Raw genomic sequence first — 23076 nt, 5'->3', positions numbered from 1 at the left:
ATAAAAAAATTTAAATAGACAAAATAAAAAAAATGTTTTTTTAATTGAATAAAATTTGAAATTGAATGAAAAAAAAATTTACTTAAAAAAAAACCGGTGGAATTCGGATCTTTTTTTCTAAGACTTCTCTTTCGAACTAGGATCTTGCCATCTGTCTTTCATTTGCCTTACGAAAGACTTTTTTCTATTTTAGCCAGAATTGTCCTGTTAGTCTAATTCTTTGTTTTATTAAGCGGGAAATATACAGTTTCTTTGTTTGTTTTAAATATAAATATGAAAACTAAAAATTAATTTGACTTTAAAGCTTACTCGATTAACATAATAAAGTAACTACTATGTATATATATATGTACATATGGGGAAATCCACGAAACATTTGATAAAAATAAAATTCAGTTTGAAATTTTGAAGCACAGATTTTTAACCTTTATAGGCAGCTACTTAGACATTTTTAAATTGCAACTGCGGTAATCGTTTTTAGTTATGCCGCAAAAAGTTAAATTCATCGCTAGAATGTGTTTTTTTTATTAATTTAAAAAATGAAAATATAAGATTAGCGACTTTTTAATTCAATTTATCGCATTTGTTTTCTCCGTTATTTATTTATGTATAATATATAAAAACTGTTTGGAACTGTTAATATCTCGTGGAAAATCAGCGTACTTGTCACTCACGTAGACCTCAAAAATGTTTGATTCGTAATTTTTCAAAGCTTTCCAGAGACTTTCTATCAACTTTCGTCTTTATGGATATCCGGATAGTCGTGTATCCGACACAAAAATGTCCGCATGCATTTCATTGTTTTTTCATGTGTAGTAGAGTAGACAAGCGAGTATCAAAAAAGTCAAAGGTTTCGTGAATTTCGCCAAATGTAGAAAACATAACTTATGCCCAAATAACTAACTATCTAACTTTATATCTTAAAACGGGTTAAAAACTACTAAAATTTTATATCAGGCATTCCTGTAAAGCAAATTGTTTACCTGTCAATCTAACTGCTTAGGCGATTTACTATAAAATTATATTTTGTACGTAAACACCCGAGAAACTATTTCTGTAGTCTAATATTAGTTGCAGAAATATGTGCTGAGTACATACACATGTGTATGCATATCGTCACTTGAAATGCAAAATTCGTAACTTCGAAAAAATTCAAAATTCACTTTTCACTCCCTACATCGTTTTATAAAAAAAAATATTAGTCACAACTTTTTCCATTTCAGGTGACGATATCTAGTCTTTTCTTATGTCGTTAACTTGTTTGCGATTTAGAAGACTTGAAACCACAACTAACTATGTATCTCTTTATTTAACTAACAACATTGCGACGCTTACGACACTTTAGGGAAAACCCCATACATATTTACATATGTACATATTGTACGTTTCCGGGCATGTCACTGAAGAACAAGTATTACAGTTTTGTAAGCTTCTACAATGGCATTTTAAAATAATGGTAATTATACGTACATCTGTAAGTAAATCTTTTAATACAAAATAAACTTAGTAGTATACATACATACATATGTATAACGAAAGAGTATCGCAAATACATAAATCAAAATAAATAAAATTACAAAATGCATTTTTAATTGATAGCAAGCGCAGTGGTGAGATCCTAGTGTTTCGCATTGCAGAGAATACTTCCTGGAGCAACAAATTCGAAGAAAACTGTAGGCATTATAATACGAGTATTCTGCTGGAATGAATTCTACATACATACATACAAACATATCGTTGTCTAAATCACAATCAGCAAGCACAAGCAATCGCATTTCTGGCTAGTATATTACAGGTAAGGATTGAGCTAAGAGATTGTGTGAGCAAATCCAATTTTTGGCAGCAGATGTCGGTTACGCGGTTTTGCAGAATGACGATACGCGGTCTTGTACTTTAAACGACGATATATATATAGATTGGTTTCGATACGCATCCATAATTTCGTAAAAAAATCTCGGGATCCCGGGATTTAGATATTCATTACTTTTCAACAACTTAAATCGAAAAAAACTGCTTATATATTGTTTGAGAAGCTCTCCTACTATAAAATAAATAATAAATAAATGGGTTTGAAATCTAATTTTTTATTTAAAGTGGCGTTTTTATTTTTTCTCTCTGGCGTCAGGATTTATTTTAAAGGACTTTGTAACGCCAAAGACATGATGAATTTCAAAAATTATTTAAAAAATGCAATGCTATGTAGAAATAAAATATGGGTACCAAATGAAAGAAGAAATTTCTTTAGTTAAAAAATTATTTAAAAAATATTAACATTTTTGGGATTCACAAGGACAAACAGGTAATTTTTTTAAGTTGATAAAGCTAGGAGGATGAAATTCGAGGATGATATCGAGTTTATATAAGTCATTGATATATTACTTTTTTTCAAAAACAAATATTGCGAAATTTCAAGGATAAAATTTTATAAAGACATTTTCAATACTAACCAGGCATTAAGCACCAAAACCTTTGCCTATATTCTACAGAATTTTCTCTTTAATTTGATACCCATACTTCTTCTTTGAAACGAAAACTCTGTAAATGTTTGAAACGATGTATGTACTAAATATTTTTGTGTATTAACAATAATTACTGCAAATGTATGCCGTCGATTGAAAAAGACTACAAAAATTTTATGTGCGTTTTTTTATGTTTCTAAAAGTATTTTGTGCATCAAATTACCAAAGGTTTTGTTTTTCAGGCCTAAAGTTAGCAAAACGCAGATTTTATTGCGGAGTTCGGCAGAATATCGCTTCGTTAACCACCTTGGTTCCACAACTTTTTCAATTCAAGAATATTCTAGAAATGAGCGTGGCTATATTAAAACCAAAGGTCATAAATTTATTGTGGATTTCGCCAGAATATCCTTACAGAAAAATCTTGCCATATTAATATTATTTCTGGATAGGTATTCTGTCGGAATCCGCAATAAAATTTAACTTTTTTCAAAAACCCGATGCTTTACACCTTACTAAACATATCTCATCATAAATTTTCGAAAATAAATAACAAAAACTTTTTGATTCTCACAAAAGAAACCATCTCGTCACAAAGAAAAATATTTTAAAAATGGTTCTTAAAAAACCCCCATATTTTTTACCCACGTTTTTCATAGAAAATTAAAAAAGGATTACGATGGTATAATTTTAAATCCTTAATTTACTGGTCTTCACTATACAAATCAACTTCAAAAAGTTCAGCAGTTACATATATAGGTATAGGAATGTATAGGATTGTTAATCCCGTTTCTTTGGCTTTGAAACGACGTAAGAAGCCTGTACGATGAGCAGAACCCGAGATATAACGATTTGAAGAAGTACATGATTACAGACAGATCATATCTCCGAAAAAAAAATTAAAAAAAAATCCTCGAAGACGTGTTAGCTTATTTCATGTATAGTACCCATAAAAAAATTTTAAGCGAATCGGAGCCATGACATATTTTTTTTACGAAATCCGTCCGACTTAAAAAATAATGGCTAATATATGATAATATGATATTTCGTCAATTGAACTAAATGAACTGAATGAATTAAAGAACTAGTTCACTAAGTTGAGCGAACTGCAACTGAACGGTTCACTCAAAAGAACTAAATTGCCCAAATCTAGTTCATACGTTATATTAATGGAAAAAAATACTCAACACCCTTGACTAAAAAATTTCTAAAAAATCAACGGTAATTTTCAGGGACTAAAATTGAATGGGCTACTGCATGCATACTCGAAACTTTTCTAAAAATCCTAAAAAATATTTTAAATGTTGTGACATTTTTTTTAAGTTTGATTAATTTTTGTGAACTCGTGCAAGCTTTAAAACTTTTATTTATGTAGTTCCTGTTATAGGTCGAACTATATTTTAAACGAAAATTATTACAAATAAATAAATAAACATATGTAAGTTGCAAAGAATATCATTTTGAATTTTGCTACAATCTTATTGACCGCAGCTGAATGTACATATACATACATATGTATATGTATGTATGTATGTATACCAAATGCCTATGCATTTACAAATTTCGGGATTAATAATGGATTGGGGCGTACACATACTTTAGCATTTGGCCGAGCCTCTCCTCCGATTTGTGGCGTGCTCCTTGATGTTGTCACACAAGGAGGAGGGACCTCCGGTTTAAACCGACTTCGAACGGCGATTGTATTATTTTTATGAGAAGCTGTTTTTCATGACAGAAATACCCTCGGAGGTTTTTTCTTTTTAGGATGGGTTGAACCGTGCTTGAACCCAGACCCTACGGGATGGGAAATTTTCGGATTATAGCAACTAAAAAATAGCGGTCCTGTACATCGTATCAATACAATCAGCTGTTCTTCTGCTTATCAACAGATGATTTTCAAATTTGTTGTTGTAGCAGAATGTTGTACCAGTGTGGTGAAGCAAACATGCGCAAAAGAAAAAGGAACTATTAAACCTGTGTTGCCATCCATAAAATTTAAAACATTCTGGCAAGCTCCAACCTTTACAGAATTGCAACATTATAAGGACTAATAAGGATTAACGATTTAAAAAAAATTAATTATAAAGCATAATGAGCTGCAGAACATCTTTTTAATGAAGTCACTTTTCGCGGATTTTCTTGACGCGATTTTTGCAATCTGGTAATACTACGAATTTGGACATAAAAAAGCGAAAATAATTATGTCCGCTTTGCACAACATTCACATCAAGAAAATAGTCTGAATAAGAATTTATATTTAATTCAATTAAATGGCCTTTTTGTACATATTTACCGACATACATATGTATGTAGGTACATAAATAAATTTGTATACTTATAACTTGTTGCAGTCGTAGCGTTTATAAGTTCTTAAAATTTCTAATCAGCTCTCGAAATGGCGGCAGTTTCTCCAAATTTCGATGCGGAAGCACTAAAATTGCGTACAGTGATTTTGAATGCCCGGAAACCGCTTGTGCTACGTAATTTTAAAATGAACTGGAAATGTTTTGATCAAACCATAGAAGGTTGGTGTTCACAACACGACGACGAGGTTAATTCGCCTATTGAATTTGAGATAATGGCCTACAGCCGAGGCAATCCAACGCCGCATTGGGAACGGAACAGAAAATCCATTCATATGACATTAAAAGAGTTTTTAGAAAAACAAAAAACAACAAAATCAGATGAATGTTGGATTGGTCTGAACTATAAGAGAGTAAAGAATTTACCAACTCTACTTCAAGATGGAATTGATTTTTCAAAGTTAGGTTTTAGCGAAGCTACGGCTGAATGCAACTATTGGCTGTGCTCAGCACAAACGAACACGCCATGCCACTACGACACCTACGGATGCAACATTGTAGTGCAAGTTTATGGAAGGTAGGTGCAAAATATACATAAATAATGGGGATAATTTGAGTGCAACATATACCTAATGTGCATACATATGAATATACAAGAAAAATTAATAGAAGTTCAATTTTCAAGACAGAAAGTCATGGCTGCTTTACCCTCCAAAAACACCGCTAACTTGCACGCGAATACCATATGAGGAGTCTAGCATTTATTGTGAGGAAAACATTTTTGCACCAAATGCTGAAGAACTACAGCAGTTATCTCATTTCCATAATTCGGCTTACAGATGTATATTAAATCCAAATGATGTGCTCATTGTACCCAAACACTGGTGGCATTATGTAGAGGCCATGGACGTCTCATTGAGCATTAACTATTGGATCCCTTTGGAGAATGACATAGAAGATCAATTGAAAGAATGTATTGTTAAGATTTTAGTTGAGCGTTTTGTGCTCTGCAGCAGTAAACACGAGCAAAACTTAATACTTAATCCCAATCAAGTGAGTTAGTTCATAAACTCTTGCAAAAAAAACCTGATAAAAACTTCTATTTTCAGGTAGATGAAATACAAGGTGATCCAGAAATCTTTGAAATTTTAAATTATTTGTATGAAAACTCTAAACCTTATTGTCCGAAACCAAAATCCCAACGACTCAATGTTACACGATGCCGTTACCAGTGCTTAGATGAAAATGAGTGGCAAGAACTGGTAAAAGAACTACCGAAAGGAATGGTGGAATGTCTTACACTTATGCCCAAAGAAGAGTATGAGAGTTTGCTTGATAAAAATAGTCAGCGGCTTAAATCGGGAAAAGAAACAACTGCAGTTCCTAATATTTTAAGTCACATTAAAAAAGCATTAATAAACAGTGTTTGCGATCCTCTCGTAATAGAAAATATTAAGAGCGAGTTTCTGAAACGTTATAAATTGTGAACAACTACTGTTTTATATCATTATCGGTAAAACAAGCAGGACTGTTTAAAGATTAACATGATGTTTTAATTTATTTTTTATAATTTTCAAAAGTCCATATATTTATATACATAAATTTTTATGCATATGTATGTTTATGTGTATCTATGAGTATATATTATTGTTGCATTGCGTTTGGATAATAATACTAAATAATTTATACTGAAAGCAAAAATATTTTCGATATGAGAATTCAAGTGCAAAACTTTACAATTATAAAATCAATTTCCATTCCTTCGAAGTGGAAATTAAAACAATGACGAATAATATAAGAAGAGATTGCAACTCTGGAAGAGATTTAGAAAGAATTTTACCAGCCTGGTGGCTTTTGATTTGGATAACCTCCCTGCTGATGTGCAAAACTTCCCGGATAAGTTCCATAGTGGCCCGGCTGAGGCCCTTGCGGAAATCCACTGTATTGATAAGGGTCTAAGTAAGGAGAAAAAATATGAAGTCATATATTTAACGAATATCATATGGCAAATATTGTTAAGAATTTGGCGTACTTCCTGGATAAGGCAGCGTTGCATATGGATTAAATCCCTGTGGCATTGGTGGTGGTGGAACGTATGTTGGATAAGGGACGCCCGGTGTGGCGCCATATGGCATCGGCATGCCTTGCATTTGATGCGGATAAGGAACATTTCCGCTCGAGGATACCGGTGCATCCGGAACTGAGGACGCTGAACTGGATGGACTTACATCTGAAAATAAATTTTATTAGATTTATACAAAGGAATAGAAACAAATTCGTATACCACTGCCTGATGTAGATGCATAGTGTGAGGGTAAAGTCGGTGTCGGACCAATTGCAGGGCGGCTTGACTCTGTTGTCAAATCCTTAAGAAGTTCTTCTTTTTCCGTTTTACGAGCAAAACAAAAATCTGATATTTTATTTTGGAATACGACCAAAAGTTCTGTTAAATCATTATAAAATTTAGTGCCTTCTTTCAAATTTCCCAGCAACTCGATAAAACTATCATAAGCGGTGGCCAATTCTTGATAAAGTTTATCACGCGAGCTGCCGCAACTTCCAGTTTCGGTAACGAACTGCTCGTGAGATTGCTGAATGTCACTAACGAGTGTCACTTGACGCTCTACACTCTCCTTTACTTGCGACTGAAGTGGACTCAAAACTCTTCCAATTTGAGATAACGAAATTGCTGGCTCATCTATAGCACCATCTTTTTGTAGTGCCGTTAAAAACTCGTCTTTCATATTGAAAGTAGCCGATTTCAACTCTAATTCAATTGCATCGCGTTCTGCTTTGATAGTTTCTACAGCCTCCATAAGACTTTTCAATTTTTGAACACTTGGACAATTTGGATCGATGTTACCTCCAGCAGCTGGGACTGCTTCTTGTATTTGCTCCGGAGCCATAGAAAGCAATTCAATACCCTAAAAAAATATGGTTGATAATACAAACATATACAAAATTAATAAGCAAGCAAGAGTGGGGTAAGAAATAGTTTCTATGTGTCTTAAGTTGTTATTAGCTAACAAAAACTATTTAAAAATCAGTTAAATCCATGATTTACCTGGCTGAATATGCTTCCATTACAAATTTTACTTACTTTTTGATTTTTCTCAAACTTTTGTCTCACAATCTTGTCTGCCTCAATCGCGTTTGTGATTACTTCACGATATTTCTTTGCGTTAGTACGGAACATTTCAGTAAGCTTATCAGATGGTATGCGAGTCCATTTCTGTTTGAACTGATTTCTCAATTGATTATCAGAGTCACGTTCTTCATCTAATATACGCTCTGTTTCATCCAATATTTCACGATTACGCTGCAACAACTCTGGCAGCTCTTTAAGATAAGTATTTATACTCTCAATACCACCCTTGTTACGTACATCGACAGCTTTTTCGCGAAGTGATGGTGGCAAACCGCTACCTGCATCTGTCGTTTCAACAGCAGCCGGTAAATTTAAGCTAGCCAACACGCCGTTTAGAGTCTGCGTTGCCTCCCGAAGTTTCATTATCTCTCCATTCACAATTTCATTTTTACGCATATCAGATGCGGTCAAAGCCCGGTGTAACTCGACTGGTATTAATTCCGAGAAGATGTCCTTAAAATTACTTGCCAAAGGTGAGTTCAAGGGCAAAGCCTTGGCCAGCTGAGCTTTTCCGGGTGATGGCAAAGAACTAACTTCGGGTATTATTTCATTATAGATGAACTCATTATCTTTAGTTGATTCTTCTAAATTGCGCTTGGCACGTGTAAAAAATTCATCAAGATAGGTTGAATTGCCCGAACGTGTTTGCGCTGCTCTAAATAGTTCAACAGCCGATCGCAATCGTGCAATTTCCTCACCTATCTTCTTCGCGGCACGGCATGCTAAACTTTGATATAGTTGTGTTAGAGCGTGAAAACCTGCCTGTTTTCCGGCAATGGCTGGTATCCATTCCTTTTCCCAAATGTTACGAACGCTTTCTTTTTGCATTGCCCGCAATACGTCGGCGTAGAACTCCTCGCATTGGCAACACAGTTTAGCTATAATTTGATCTTTCATATTGTCTAAAAAATATACATATAATACAATATGCAAACATACATTTTATACAAATCTATGTAAGTTCCAAACCTTTTATAGCCTTTAAAATGAAAACTTCTTGTGCCTGCGCTACCATCAATGCTTGTAAGCAAATCAAGGTATCCTGGCTCAAATCAGGAGTAGGTTCTGATGGTATAGCTGCCGGTGTAGCACCTTTGAGGTACTGGAATATACCAGCACTTTGCTGCAGCAGCTTCAAAGCAATCTTTAAACCTTCATCGCTATCCAAAGCTTGAGATGCCGCCACATTGCTTTGCAGAGAAGCAATATTGAATAGCACGCACACCTTTTCGTATAGCAGTGATGTGTGAGCTATGGATTTCAATAAAATTTCAATTGTGTCATGCATTATATGTAGATGCAAGAATATGCTTACTTAAACTAATGCGACCTCCAAAAATTGATCCCTTGTCGAATGCATCCTTCCATTTAAAAGGAATTTGAAGCTCATTTACAGGAATTTTGGTTTCCAAAGCGCAGATTTGATCGTAATAGCTATTAAAAGATAAACGAAACACAAGGAAAGTAATATTGCTTTCATCCTGATAATCACTTTACAAACAAACATAAACATATAACTATATACACACTATGAAAATCAAATTGGTTCATTGTACTTTCCGTACCTTCGAGTAGAGGGTATTACTTGATTAAAGTTATAAAAGAATTCATGACTCATTTGTGTTATGGTCGTATCTGTTAATTCCCAAGACTACACATACATTTTTCAGTATGTTAATATGTACACACATATGTAGGCATAAAATCAATGTATGCAGGCACTTTGATTACTGGAATTTTAATTAGATACTTACGCATAGACCACTTCTAGTGAGGATTCATATTTTTCGAAGAACTTCCATATAGCCGTGTTGCGCTGCTTTGAGAACTCGTTTACAGCTTCAGAGTACTTGGCCTTTTCCTCTGCACTAGCACCACTGTATGTACTTTGGATCAGATTGTTGAGCGGCTTAACAATTTCAACCTCCGCAGGCTTTTTAGGTGGCACAGCAAGTATTTTGGACATTGCAGCTCTTTATTTCAAGCAAATAGGCAAATGTATGTATATAATTTGCAACAAATTATTTTAATAAGTCTTTCTGCAGTTTCCGAATTGACTAATGATGACGACTTAAATTCTTTTCCAGTTTTTATTTGCTTATCCCACTTCTGTTCGGTTTATCATTTCTCTTTCATGCTTTATTTTGTTATTCGGATAGTATGACCAGGTGGCTTTAATTTATTGAAGGATGAGTATATTTTGTCGTTGATTTTTGGCTTTTATAAGGGTCGTCATCTAAAGTGATAATGTGATTAAATGCTTAAATGTATCAGTTTATCCACTTTCTTACAAGAACTTATCTTGGTAAATAATTGAATAAAATGGTTGATTATATATCTTATGTGGTTAGCACTTTTGCCAACTTGGTGCTTTTCGCACTAAATTTAGTGCTTTTCTTTATTGAAAACGCAAAGGTTTTAGAGTTTAGTTCTTGGTGCTTTTGTTACGTCAAATTTGTCAAGAGTTTATCACTTTTGATGAAGGTCCCTAATAAGAAAATGAAAGAAAAACATTTTGGTTATGTTTTTTCGTAGCAAAACTGTTATCAAAGGATGAAGGAAATGTCAACGGAAACACTAAAAGGCGGTACGAACAGTTTACTGTCCACCTCCCAAAATTTGTTTTCAAAGTGTTTTCGTTGTCGGTCCGAACATGGTATAAGTCTAGGTTCATTCAGAGTAACTTTTGTCGCGGCAACTCGTTACTTAGGGAGAGAGAGTGACGAGGAAGGGGGAAGGGCACCGAGTTGCTCGTGCTCGGGTTGCACGCTTTGTGCTCTCGCTCATCTGAGTGATTCTATGACTGGACTCACACAGTCCCATTTCCCATTTTCGGCAATTTTTTTTTTTTTGGAGTTGCCCTTCGCGTAAACACAGAACATTTCTTTTGTACACAATTGTTGTTGTCAGCTGTGAATGGCCAACTGGAAGTACTCAGACGATCGAGAGCACAACGCGTGTTGCCTAAACACGAGCAACTCGGCTCTCTTCCCCCTTCCTCGTTACTCCCGCTCCCGCAAGTAGCGAGTTACCGCGACAAAAGTTTCTCTGACTGAACCTAGGCCGTTCACATCTGACAACATCAATTGTGTACAAAAGAATTGCTCTGTGTGAACGCGAAGGGCAACTCCAAAAGAGAAATTGCGCAAATGGACAACAAAAGTTTCTCTGTTTGAACCCAGTCTAAGCAATTTTTTCGCATCCTCTATGGTGTTTTCCACGCGCGTCAGTTTTTAATGAATTCATGTTCTTGGTTCTTTTAACTTACTTCCGCTACGAACGGGCAGACTTGACGTGTTTGAAAGTTGACTTATCTGCACTAAATAATTTTTGTGTGGTTCAGAGAAACGGTTTGCAAGAAAAAAATAGAATTTACAAACAAAATTTCAACATATTCGCACTGAAATGGTATGCGATGAAATGTCCATTGACAGTGCGAGTGCCCAAAGCAGAGTGATTTCTGTGATAAAATGCATATGGGTCACCCATTAAATGTCAAAAGTTTGTTTAAAAATACTTTATGAGTCTGGCAGCTCTGGTAAGGCCGTAGTGAAAGACGCTCACAGATTATTCTGTCCAGTAAATTCCCAAAAATAAAACTTCTGAACAAAAATTGCAGAAAAAATTAAGTAAAAAACATTGCACTTTGACTTATTATTTGCGATATGAGTTTTTCTGACGATTCCTCCGATTTAGAATGGTAAGTTACAACATCTCTTCCTAATCTTAAATGTGGAACTCGTGAATTCCCTATAACATTTTGTGTTTGTTGATAGGAAAGAACCAAAAAAGAAAAGCAAGTCCATAAAGAAGGAGCAGCAGACATCTCAGAATAAACCTAAATATGCACAGAAGTTCTGCACGAAATGGTTAAATATTTTTAGCCCCTGGCTTACACGATGTGAGGATGATCCTAACAAACCTTTCTGTCGAGCATGCCAATGTCGTTTAGATTGCAACCGCTGCCACTTGCAGCGACATGAACGCACTACAAAGCATGTACGCAATTTGGAAATACTCGTGAGTAAAGGCGAAGGTGCAGCGCGCCAAAACTTAAGTATTCGTCAGGAGCGCAGCAAATACTATCAACAACGTAAGAAGTTCAGTTCATCTTTTGCGTCATCACAAGATGCTTCAGAGCTCGGCGCTGATACGGGAGACGAGTTCATTGATGGGTAAGCTCCAACAAAAGAGCCCACCGGACACTTCATGTGCTGGCTTAATTGAGACTTTAATATTTGTTACGGTTTAGTTATTTGTACGACGATTTTCGGTGGCTGTACCCAAACTCGTGACCCGAATCAAAAAAAACTTTTACAAACTCTTGTATACAAGCGTATACGCTTTATATAAAAAAAATACTATATTTGTGCACTAATTTATTAATAATTTTGTTTTAAAACATGATATTTTTTGCAAATTTCCGAGCTGAGCTGTCAAATAACTAAACAGTAATATCTTCTAATATATCTAATATCCCATTTTATTTCCATAGAGGTGAACCTGAAAGTGAAACAGCATTTCAATTTGTTCAAACCGAATCTGCACCAGGGGAAGAGTATAATGATGAAACTGTTTTAAAACAGGAAGCCATATCTACTGATGACCACGGTGACCCTCTGCCGACAAGTTCAACATTGAAGCAAGAAAAATCGCGGGCTAGTAGTCCCAAGAAAGTTGGAGTTAAAAAAGAAAGAATGAAGCTCTTGATGCAAATTCAAAAGGATAAGAACGATCTAATGGACTCTTTTAGAGATCTAATGGGTGTACCGAATCAACAATCGCCTCCTAAGGACAAAAATCACGTTGATCTATTCTTTGAAAGCGTTAGTTCCAGTGTCAAAGCTTTATCACCGAAATTAATTGCCGAAGCGAAAATGCGCGTTTCACAATTGATATGTGAGTTAGAATTACGAGCTCTTACCGAAAATGACGCAAATGCTTGTGGAGGTAGCTCCGCAGCAGTGGTTGTGTCGTCCGATACTGGAGCCGTCAGCAATGCGTATATTATAAATCAGCCAGTAGCTGGCATGGTGCAAGATCATGCAACAGAAAGTAGTGGACAGCATTATGAAACACTTAGTTGAAAATAAACACTTGGTAAATGTAAATTTTTTCTTTTATCTATGCATACATATGTACATCATACATATATGCGTTAATTAAAAATATCAAAATAAACGTTTTATTAAACTTTTGAATTTTATGCAATAAAAGTAGAAGAAGTAATTAGAGCATAAGTCAACGCAAGTCGAAGAAGCTTATTTCTCAGAAAGACATCGAAAGAGTAAACATGAATACTTTTCCACTTGGTGGCATATGAAGTCAAGATAATAAACATTTCATAAAGAACGACCAAAAATGTATAATGACTAGGGCTCGGAATCTCAGGCACTAAAAAATCTAAAATATCCGCATATAATATGCACTCGAAATTCAAAAATATGCGATATAAACAAGTAAAATATGCAATTACAAATATTTGTCTTATATTTGATTGCCGGTACAGAAATAAATAACACTTCAAAATACATTAAGGGCTTTCACAAGACTTGCTAACCGTCTCAAAATCATAAGCTTAACATTTTCCGTGTAAAGTAATGATTAAAATGGTTTTAAAGGGTTTCCAACTACAGTTTAAAAACATAGAATTAGCGCCCCGTAAAACCATTTCAATCGTTATTTTACATACAAAATTTTAAGCTTAAGATTTTACGACGGTTAACACGTCTTGTGAATCCCCTAAATAAATATTTATGTATAAAATTAGTTTATAAATAAGCAGGCAGTTACGATCTTGTGTAAATTGAAACATTGACAGTTTAATAGTGGTTCAGATGAATGGTTGGCTGGTTTAAGTGGATTGTCACCCTGGCGACAAGCAATTAAAAATGGTCGCCGGACACCCTGGTAAACCTGTGTGATCCTGTACGGTTCCACCTCTTCTTGGCCTTCGAGTGATAAATGTCGATTTTATCTATCTGAGTGTGGCGCTCGTTTCCTTAAACGTTCCTTTATCCCGGGACCGGGGGTAACTTCGTATTGATCGGAGATATAGGCAAGCTCTCTCCTACAGCCCTCCACTAGTTGAGATCTAACACAGGTAGAAGAGAGTGCCTTAAATACCGCGTGGCTATCCGAGAAGATATTTAGATGATTTTTGAGAAAAAATGTTAGGTATTTTTTTGGTCAGGAGATGTCGCACTAAATTTAAATAGTTTCAAATCCAAAAAAGGAGAATTATGCAAAAACCGGTATTTTTGGCAAAGTATGCAAAACCATGCATTTACTGCAAAATATGCACTAAAGATAACTTACCCATTTCCATTTAAAGATGCCCCATAAAAGCATGCATTTGCATGAGATTCCGAACCCTAATACTAACATTGACATTGTAATTAACTACTTGTAGAGAAGCAAGTACTATAAAAATAAAATTATAGTTTAAAAAACTAAAACCTCCCTATTATAATTGCCATTCGTACTGTCATCAGGTATGTAACTTGAGAATAGAAATCGCTGCATCTTTTAGGCGCATCAATATTACAAAGTTACATCCCGAGCTAATAAAAGAGAGGTAAAAAAAAGGAAGCCACAGCCCCAAATCCTAAACATATAAGACGTCATTCAAGTTGAATTTAAATTTTAAAATGCTGGCAACCCTCCTGCATGTAGTCTAGAAATTAAATCTCTCAAAGCCATTTAAATATCCACATAGTAATTCATTTACCTATTGCACCCATGGAATTCAAAATATTTTCAAACCACATCCTCTTTCGTCTGGCACTTATATCGAGATACATATTTCAAGTTTCTAAATGCTTTAATTTAAATTGAACTTGATTTTTTAAACAGGTGGCAACGCTCTACACGCAGTTTAGAAACAAAGGTCTTTCAAGCCCATTTTGATTGTAACTTTGTGAAGAGGTGGCAACTTAATTCAAAAATTTTTCAAACGACAACCTTTTTCGTCTGACAATCATATTTGGATACATATTTAAATTTACTAATAGCCTTAATTTAAGTTGAACTTGACTATGTAAATGGGTTGCGACGCTTCTACATGCAGTTTAGAAATAAAGTTCGTTCAAAACCTTTTTGATTGATATCCATATTGTAGTAATTCATTTAACCTATCGTATACATCCAATTTAACTTTGTAAACAGGTGGTAACCTAACCTTGTAAAGCCTTTTTCGTCTCACTCGTATTGTGATACATATTTAAATTATTAGTTCCGTTAATTCAAGTTGAATTTAATTTTTAAATCAGGTGGCAAACCTCTTATATGTGGTTTGGAAATAAAGATTCTTCAAAGCAATTTTGATTGATATACATATTGAAGTAATTTATTTAACCTATTGCATACATTTATTCAATTTAGCTTTGTAAACAGGTGGCAACCCTCCTACATGGCAACTCTTAAAAAAAAAAATAAAACGTTATTGCACATCTAAAGGCCAAGCCCTTTAATTTGATACCTCATTTTGTAAAATCGAACGGACGGTGCAGATTTGATAAGACAAAAAATGTTCCGCCTATTATGCATTGATGTTCAGGATGTTTTCAGCGGGCAAAACATTTTAATTAATATAATGAAATTTTGGGCAGAAGTTCAAACTTACACCGGTGCAGGTGGCAACAAATTGTTTTCCGATCTGGCGGAATTTGCACTTCATTTACTTTCACTGCCTTGATGAAATGCAGACCTGGAACTTTATTTAGTCAGCTAAACTTGGTGAAACTAAAGCTTCGCAATAGTATACTGTATATATAGTTATTTTATTTAACGCATAACTTTGGACCACTTTAACCGATCTCCATAATTCTCTTTTTTTTGTTTAAGGAAATGTGATAGTCCCATACTAATTTGGTTTAGATTTGATCATTCGATCATGAAGAAATCAACGTAGTCTTAAATTTTTATATGATAATTGAAGTCGGATTGTGTTTTTGCTTAAAAATTACTTGTTCATTTCTGAAGAGCTTCGATCCCAGCTGTATTATTCAATTATTAATTTTAATTCTGGTAGTGTTTCAAATTAATTGCTTAAAATTATGTTAATATAAGTAGGCCTGACATTTTTTTAAGATTTAGTTGATTACTTACTGTAAATTCTGGGTAAATTCATTTGAAATAAATGAATGCAGGTTAATTAACTAATTCAAAGAAAGTTTACTCTTTGTCACCAAATAAATACTATATTTAAATTTGCAAATATGGGTATAACTTATATATTCAAAATATGTCACTTAGACCCTTATGATTCTAACCCCTTCAAATGTATTTCAGAAAAATATTTTTAGAATACGGTTGTTCTTTTCTGAAATTCATTTGTGTTTTTCTGAAACACTATTGGAAAAGGTGTAGTCAAGCAGACAATAGAATATTGAAGAGACACTCAAAATCTTGGCTTAGGGTGTGTTACCATCAAACAAACAATTTTTAGCAGTCTTATCATAAGGGTTGCATTTTTAGGCAAAGTTGTGTAAGTTGCAAAACTTTAAAAATGCTTTAGTGTTGTTTTGTTAAATTTGAAGGTACTGCAAATTTCAAGATACACTGCATCCATTAAAAAATATAATAGCTGAAAGCTTCAGAAAGGTCTGGTAGATTCCACGTCTCTAGCTACGGGTTAACAAGTCATCAGTTCAAAAAGTTTTAATTCAGTGTGTTGTGGAAAAATGATTTGTCAACAATTTAACTAAGCAGGATAGTATATTCATTTAAAAAGAATTTGAGTTCCACATTTCATATCAATATCTGTTCAATACTTTCACCATCGTAAACTAAGCGACTTGGTTTAATGCCCGACGTGAGGTTCAGCCACTTTTTTCAAATATAAAGTCAGTAATTTTTCCGTTGCCATCGCCAATTTATTGGAATTCAGCGCCAAGCAACAAGAAGATGATGAAATATGTTTTTGGGAACGTGTATTAGGTTCATGGTACTTATCCGGGGCTTTCTCGGCTATATGACTATTGTAGAACGCAGTCTATAAGATATAGATGTATGAGCAACAGCGTGGATTGGAATCTAGGCCTTTCCAACCACCAAGGTATCGGGACTAGGTGGATCGGAAACTCGGCCTTCCGGACCTCCTAGATTACATTTACGGTTGCCAGACGTACTGATTTTATCAGTACAGTACTGATTATTCAACTATCGTACTGATTTTATTATTTTCTTCAAGTCAGTATGCTAATGTCCTGATTTTTCAAAATTTGTACTAATAGGGGTCTCCCTACCAAGCTTGGTACTCGGTGTTCGGTAATATTCCTCATGTATTCTATTTGTGTAATATTATTTTACGCAAACAAAATACTTTAGGATTTTTTTAAGGTTTTTACATAACGTTGGAACTTCCTTAAATTGTACTATAAAAAGTAGGAAGAAAATAATTTAATTATAGTTGACATATTTCAGGTTCTTCGATAGAAGAATATGTTTTAAAAAGTTGCACCACATCGGCATTTGAATATTTTATTATAGAAGAAATATCATTCATGAATATCGGACACAGAATCCGGTCAAGGTGGCTTCCCTGAGTTGTGAACTCCAATAAATTAGTGATACATACAAAGAAGATTTTCCTTTAGAAAACTCGTGTTAATATTGTGAAATTGAAGAAGATATAGAATATGTCATCTGATTAACAATAACTGCTTCAAATAATTTTGGAATAGCGTAAAGTTTCGCTACGCATCGATAGTTTTCTATAGAAGACCTGCTGCCGGTTTTGTGAAGTGGTACTATAAAAGATTCCTTTCATGCTGACGGAAAAACGCCTTGTTTGTCCGCAGATGTTCTCAGCGTAGTTTTTGAGGAAACGAGTCAGAATATGATCAGTTTCAGTGACTCCTTTACAGTTTTTAAATAGTGTAAAACTTCATTGGAAGATGTTACTGGAATATAAGCTGACTTAATCGGATAAAGTTTATACGGATAGTGTCCATGTTAAACCGAACTTTACGCGGGCGGAGCTGCGGGCAAAAGCTAGTTTAAAATCAATAGCTGAAAATATGCGAGATTTTTAAATATTAGGGCTGTTCAGGATCTTATGCATATGCTGTTGCATTTGTAAATTCACAACAATAAAATGCACATGGTTGCCATGGCAACAAGTATAAAATTTTCAAATGCAACTCCAACTGCAAATCCAAGACCATTTGCACAACAGCCCTAATGTGTCACTATTTGGTCATAGAAAATCATGTTGTAAGTTTTCAACAAAATAATAATCAAGTCACAATATTGACAATTTAGGTACCCGAGTTCGGATTGAAAAGGATTTTTAACTCATTACTTTCTTTTTATACGTTTATTTACATATAAATATGTAGTAAATTAGTATATGTATGTGTATTAATAAATATAAAAACGAATACAAGATGAAACTATGGACAGCCCGCTTAAAATTTTTACATGCTGCATTTTAACACTAAAGTGTTGCATACACAATGGTTTTATTGCACAAAAAGCTCAGTAAACAAGTTTAACATTTACCCTTTCCTTAACTGGGAAAAGCTTGCAAACAGCAGTATCGGAATGATAGCCAAAAGAAGTGCAGCGGTTCGGTTTTAGCAACCGGTTGTAATAAACAAATTTACCTAGTACCTAGTAGTGTGTGCAATAATTTAGTAGTTAAACTTCAACAGACAAATTATACGAAACACAAATAAATATAGTGGTAGTGCATACAATAACCAGTAGCTTAAAAGAAATTTTCACTGTACACCTAGAAGTTCTAGAATTACATACAAGTGAAACACTAGTATAAATAAATAAATATGTAGGTAAAAGTGAATACCTACAAAAATTGCACATTTCTTTGTCAATCTTCAATTCTAAATTCTTATCGTTCCTTCAGAATGCCTACATCTTTTTATATAAAAAAAAGAAAATATTCTTCAAAACCTACAGCCAAGCGAAAATCGATTTTTCAAAAATCCTGCAACAGCAGCAGCGGGAAAAAATTATAATGTGAAAATACCAACACTTGACACTTTACCAATGCAACAGTGATAAGAAATAGCGACATATCTTTGTAAATAGGAAACTACAACATAGCATTTCCTGCAAACATTGACGTTTGTGTTTATATTTATATTGCGCAGGCGTGCTCTCACCCCTCTAGATAGTAGTAACAGCAATGGCATTTCTACATAACATATTTATGTATGTACATACATATGTATTTGTAGTAGGTGTGGTGGATTAAATGGGTTCAAATAAAATAGCAACGATGTCAGTGTCTTTTAAAGTTTGCCCTCGTGTGGACAAGCCTAAACGGAGCCGTCATCCTTTTTACAACGGATTTTGAGTGTCGAGTTCTGTGCAAATATAAAGCGGTGCGTGTGCATACACATACATACATATGTACATATCGTCGTTTAAAAAACAAAACCGCGTAACTAACATTTGCTGCCAAAAATTAGATTTGCTCACACACGCTCTTGGCTCAATCCTTATCCATTCGTCCTGAAATATACTAGCCAGAAATGTGATTGCTTTATAAAAAACAGAACCATTTTGAAATACGCGGTTTTGCATTTTGTTAGTATGCGGTTTTCTACCTTAAACGACGATATTCATTTATGTATGCTTAAAGTACATTTAAAATCATTTCGTTATTGAATTTTCTTCATTTAAAGTCGATCTGCAAACTTCATATGCCTTAAAAATGCATAGTAGCACAAATTGAGGAAAAAATTCCAAAATCTTCTAAACTCAAACTTCAACTAAAACAAGAGGTAAGTCTGCTTTTGGCTGTAAGAAAGTCTACTCTTGTGACTGTTTATGCATAATAAGCTGCTACTAAGAGACTCTTACCCTACAAGCAAATGTATGCATATGTATACATTTATACATACATTTATACGTACATAAGTACAAACAAGTAAGTACATACAAAAGTATATTACTAGAGCTGGTTAAGTTTTTTTTTTTTAACATCTTTGTGTACCTAACAAATGTGCTACACCTTGTTTTGTTATAACACGAACTAATCCTTTGCAAACACTAGTGAATAATTACATAAATAAGTACGTTGCGTATACGTAACTAAATACATACTTTGCAGTGTATGCTTGCCTATTCAATGTCACAGTTTTTGTAAAAAAAAAAACCGAAAAAAAAACTAACTGTATCTGTATGTATGCATGCACATATGTGCGTGCTGTTACTTATATAATATTTGGTTTTTGTTAACACAACTGGAGGAATAAGTTCGATCGCCGTCGTTTAAGTGATGCAATTTTCCAGTTGGCTTCTCTGTTATGAAGAGTTGCGGACAAAGAGAAACAAAAAAAAAAAAAAAGTATCGTGAACGGAAAATAGAATTTCTATTTAGCTAGTACATATAATGTAGGTGCATACATATGTATGTAAGTATACATTTCTTTGAATTGAAATGTGTGGTTTTATAAAAGTGACATTCCGAACTGCTGGTTTTGTGGATGGAAAAACTTTGTCGCTAAATTCGCGCCAGCCAAACCGCTTTGGCTCAGGAGCGACTTTGTTCAATATACAAAAACAAAAAAAAAACTGGGTTAAAGCTAATACATCAGACATACGGAGCAAGGCAAAGTTCATAGTTATTGACGTCAGCAAGTAGAAGTAAACGGCTTCAATTTCTTCTAAGTAATCAAACACTAGGTTGGTTGAAAGTACATTCGCCAACATTAGTGGACAGATATCGGGGAAAAGGGGCAGACGCTATATGTCGCCTAAGGCGCTGTAAAGGAAGGCACGCAACCGCACAGATACATATCTTTTAAGAGTGGTTACGGTGATCGCCTCAAGTGTAACTTTTACATTTCTTATTCAAATCCACCGGTTACCACAAAGCTTGCACCAATCGCTTGCAGGGATACATTTTTGGTTATTTACACTTATTTTTACTTTATTTTATTGAGGGGTTGAAATTTTTTTCGTTTTTTAAACAATGAAATCGTGTTTCTCGTCCCAAAATCTATAATATTAGTATAATAAAAGATACAAAAAATGTTTTTTTTTTTTTGAATATATTCGTTGGATTTCGCATCTTTTTTTCGAAGAACACTACTTTTGACCAATTTTTTTAAGGTAATTGTGGCTCAATGGCAATATTTTTTTATGAAAGGGATTTACTTTTGCGCCACGCCCCTATAAAAAAACGTAGTTTTGCCTCAAAACTTAAAATAATTTTCCACAAATCAAAAACATTTTTATTCTCTCCTTGTAGAGACAAATTCAAGTTTTGCAAATGGTCCATCATATCGGTAAAAAAACATTAAGTCAGAAAGTCAATTTTCATTCTCCAAATTGCAAGTAATGTTCGATCTCAATTTGCGTATTTGTATATAAAAAGGATAAAATAAAATAAAAAAACAACACAATGGAAAAGAATATCCAGCAATGAAATATGTATCTCTGGAAGTGTTCATGGTAGAGTTCTGGAACTTGGTATGGAGATATGAAGAAAAATGGGAGCTATTGGAAAAAGGGGGCGTGGCACCTCCCATACAAAGCGAATTTTTAATACTGCATATCTCTGAAAGTATTCATGGTACAGTACTGGAACTTCGTATGGAGATATGTATGTATGTATATGAAATCAAGCCCATACACTTGGAGAAAAATTGGGGCTATTTGAAAAGGGGGCGTAAGGCCTACAAATGTACCGACTTTTAGATCTCTTTGAATGTATGTATTTACAATTCTTCTTTAGGTGTGTTTGTGAGTGAAGTCCTCTGTTTTAACGAAATTTTTTGTGTGCGTTTGAGTGAGTCTCTGGATGGTTTAGTTTCACAATTTAATCCACCAGTTGGCGCTGGAGTCGAGTTATTACTAAAAAATAGCCAAGTGAGAAAAGATGCCGTGAAGGTCAGATTAAATCGACCTGTTGCACCATTGAGTGTATCGAACTCTCCTGTGTTACAATTAGCCCAATGAATGTAATTTTCCAATATTATTATGCGTTCAAGCTTTTAAGGTATTTCGTATGAAATACTTAAGTATATCGTCGATGTTTTTGCAAAACCACCCATCAACCAGTTGCAAAACCGCCTAAATCGCCGTTGTGGCAAAAATGAGCTTTGGTAATCTTGAACTCCGGGCATCGAGATTTATGCATGCAAATCGTTAAATCGTTATTAAAACAACAGATTTGTAAAATAATAGCCAGAGAAAATACCGCCTATCAAGGCAATGCCTTCAAAGAATAAACCTTTTTTCACTCTCCTGTAAAATTTGAGTGCCGTAAGATAGGCAGTTCGCAATTGGGCGTTGGGCGGTTTTGCAAAAACATCGACGATATGTATATTGCATTTCTGTAGAGCAATGATTCGCACCCATTTTGAAATTGCCACCGACTATACTGCAAAGCTTCTTGGACAGATTCACTATAGAACCGGGTCATTGTTGCCGCCAGGGAGTGAAGAGGAAAAAAATTCTTCAAATTTATTTCGTTTTGCGAATAACCGCGCTTTGAAATGCTGCACAGTTGGAGAATTTCAAGAACTTCTTCACGGATATAACACTTACCTTAGGTTATTTAAAGCGGAAAATTACCACCAAACCATAATCTTAGCAGATGAATCCGCCAATGAAAATCGTAAACGTGAATTGTTGGTGAAAATGTTGGACCAAAAAAAAAGGGTTCTTCAAAGCAAATTTGATTTATATTCATATTGAAATAATTTATTTAACCTATTGCTATTGAATCTAACTTTGTAACAAGGTGGCAACCCTCTGCATAATATTTTCAAACCAAAACCTCTTTCGTTTGACATCCATATCACGATATACATTTCAATTTTCTGCCTTTGTTTGAATAGAACTTGCCTTTTGAAACAAGCGGCAACCCTCACACATATAATTAAGATATAAAGCCTTTTCAAAAACATTTCGATCGATACTCATGGTGTAATAATTGATTTAATTTAAAAATAATTTGATTTTATTTTTTTTGTCTCAGGTGGCAACTCTTTTTTTGAAAAAATAAGAATTCATTGCATATCCACAGGTCAAGCCCTTTAATTTGATACCTCATTTTGTAAAATCGAACGAACGGTACAGATCTGATATGACGAGTGAAAGTTTTCGCGTATTAAGCATTCATACGTACGTACATACATATTTAGATTACTAAATGAAAAACAGATCCACATTAACTGCAATCAACATA

The 23076-nt window shown here is 34.3% G+C and overlaps 4 protein-coding genes across 5 annotated transcripts in view; 3 read left to right on the top strand and 1 right to left on the bottom strand.

The window, feature by feature from the left end:
* The first annotated feature begins 4822 nt into the window (after positions 1–4822).
* Positions 4823–6355, top strand: LOC118737245 (HSPB1-associated protein 1). The gene is made up of 3 exons (XM_036467635.1): positions 4823–5336; positions 5449–5812; positions 5869–6355. The coding sequence occupies exons 1-3, from the start codon at positions 4852–4854 to the stop codon at positions 6244–6246; spliced, it is 1227 nt and encodes a 408-aa protein (XP_036323528.1). The 5' UTR covers positions 4823–4851; the 3' UTR covers positions 6247–6355.
* Positions 6295–10020, bottom strand: LOC118737244 (programmed cell death 6-interacting protein). 2 transcript variants are annotated; one of them, XM_036467634.1, is made up of 7 exons: positions 9662–10020; positions 9223–9341; positions 8877–9158; positions 7860–8809; positions 7047–7683; positions 6792–6989; positions 6295–6714 (listed from the first exon to the last, which is right to left on the bottom strand). In XM_036467634.1, exons 1-7 carry the CDS (start codon positions 9871–9873, stop codon positions 6596–6598), a joined length of 2517 nt encoding a protein of 838 aa, XP_036323527.1. In that variant the 5' UTR covers positions 9874–10020; the 3' UTR covers positions 6295–6595. The 2 variants fall into 2 exon arrangements, with proteins under 2 accessions (XP_036323527.1, XP_036323526.1); XM_036467633.1 differs by having other exon boundaries at positions 7044–7683; positions 9662–10017.
* A 1421-nt stretch (positions 10021–11441) lies between these two features.
* LOC118737243 (protein suppressor of variegation 3-7-like) lies at positions 11442–13018 on the top strand. Its single transcript, XM_036467632.1, has 3 exons — positions 11442–11607; positions 11684–12082; positions 12403–13018. Exons 1-3 carry the CDS (start codon positions 11573–11575, stop codon positions 12992–12994), a joined length of 1026 nt encoding a protein of 341 aa, XP_036323525.1. The 5' UTR covers positions 11442–11572; the 3' UTR covers positions 12995–13018.
* A 5439-nt stretch (positions 13019–18457) lies between these two features.
* Positions 18458–23076, top strand: part of LOC118737241 (tubby-related protein 4) — a 32768-nt gene continuing 28149 nt past the window's right edge. Inside the window, exons 1-2 of the mRNA XM_036467630.1 lie at positions 18458–19258; positions 19562–19660. The gene's annotated coding sequence lies outside the window, so the exon portion shown is untranslated. The remainder of the gene's footprint in view (positions 19259–19561; positions 19661–23076) is intronic.

The sequence above is a fragment of the Rhagoletis pomonella genome, unplaced genomic scaffold (assembly GCF_013731165.1).
Source record: "Rhagoletis pomonella isolate Grant_MI unplaced genomic scaffold, Rhpom_1.0 Rhpom_scaffold_00004, whole genome shotgun sequence".
Lineage (NCBI taxonomy): Eukaryota > Metazoa > Arthropoda > Insecta > Diptera > Tephritidae > Rhagoletis > Rhagoletis pomonella.
This window is presented reverse-complemented; position numbering and strand designations above follow the sequence as displayed.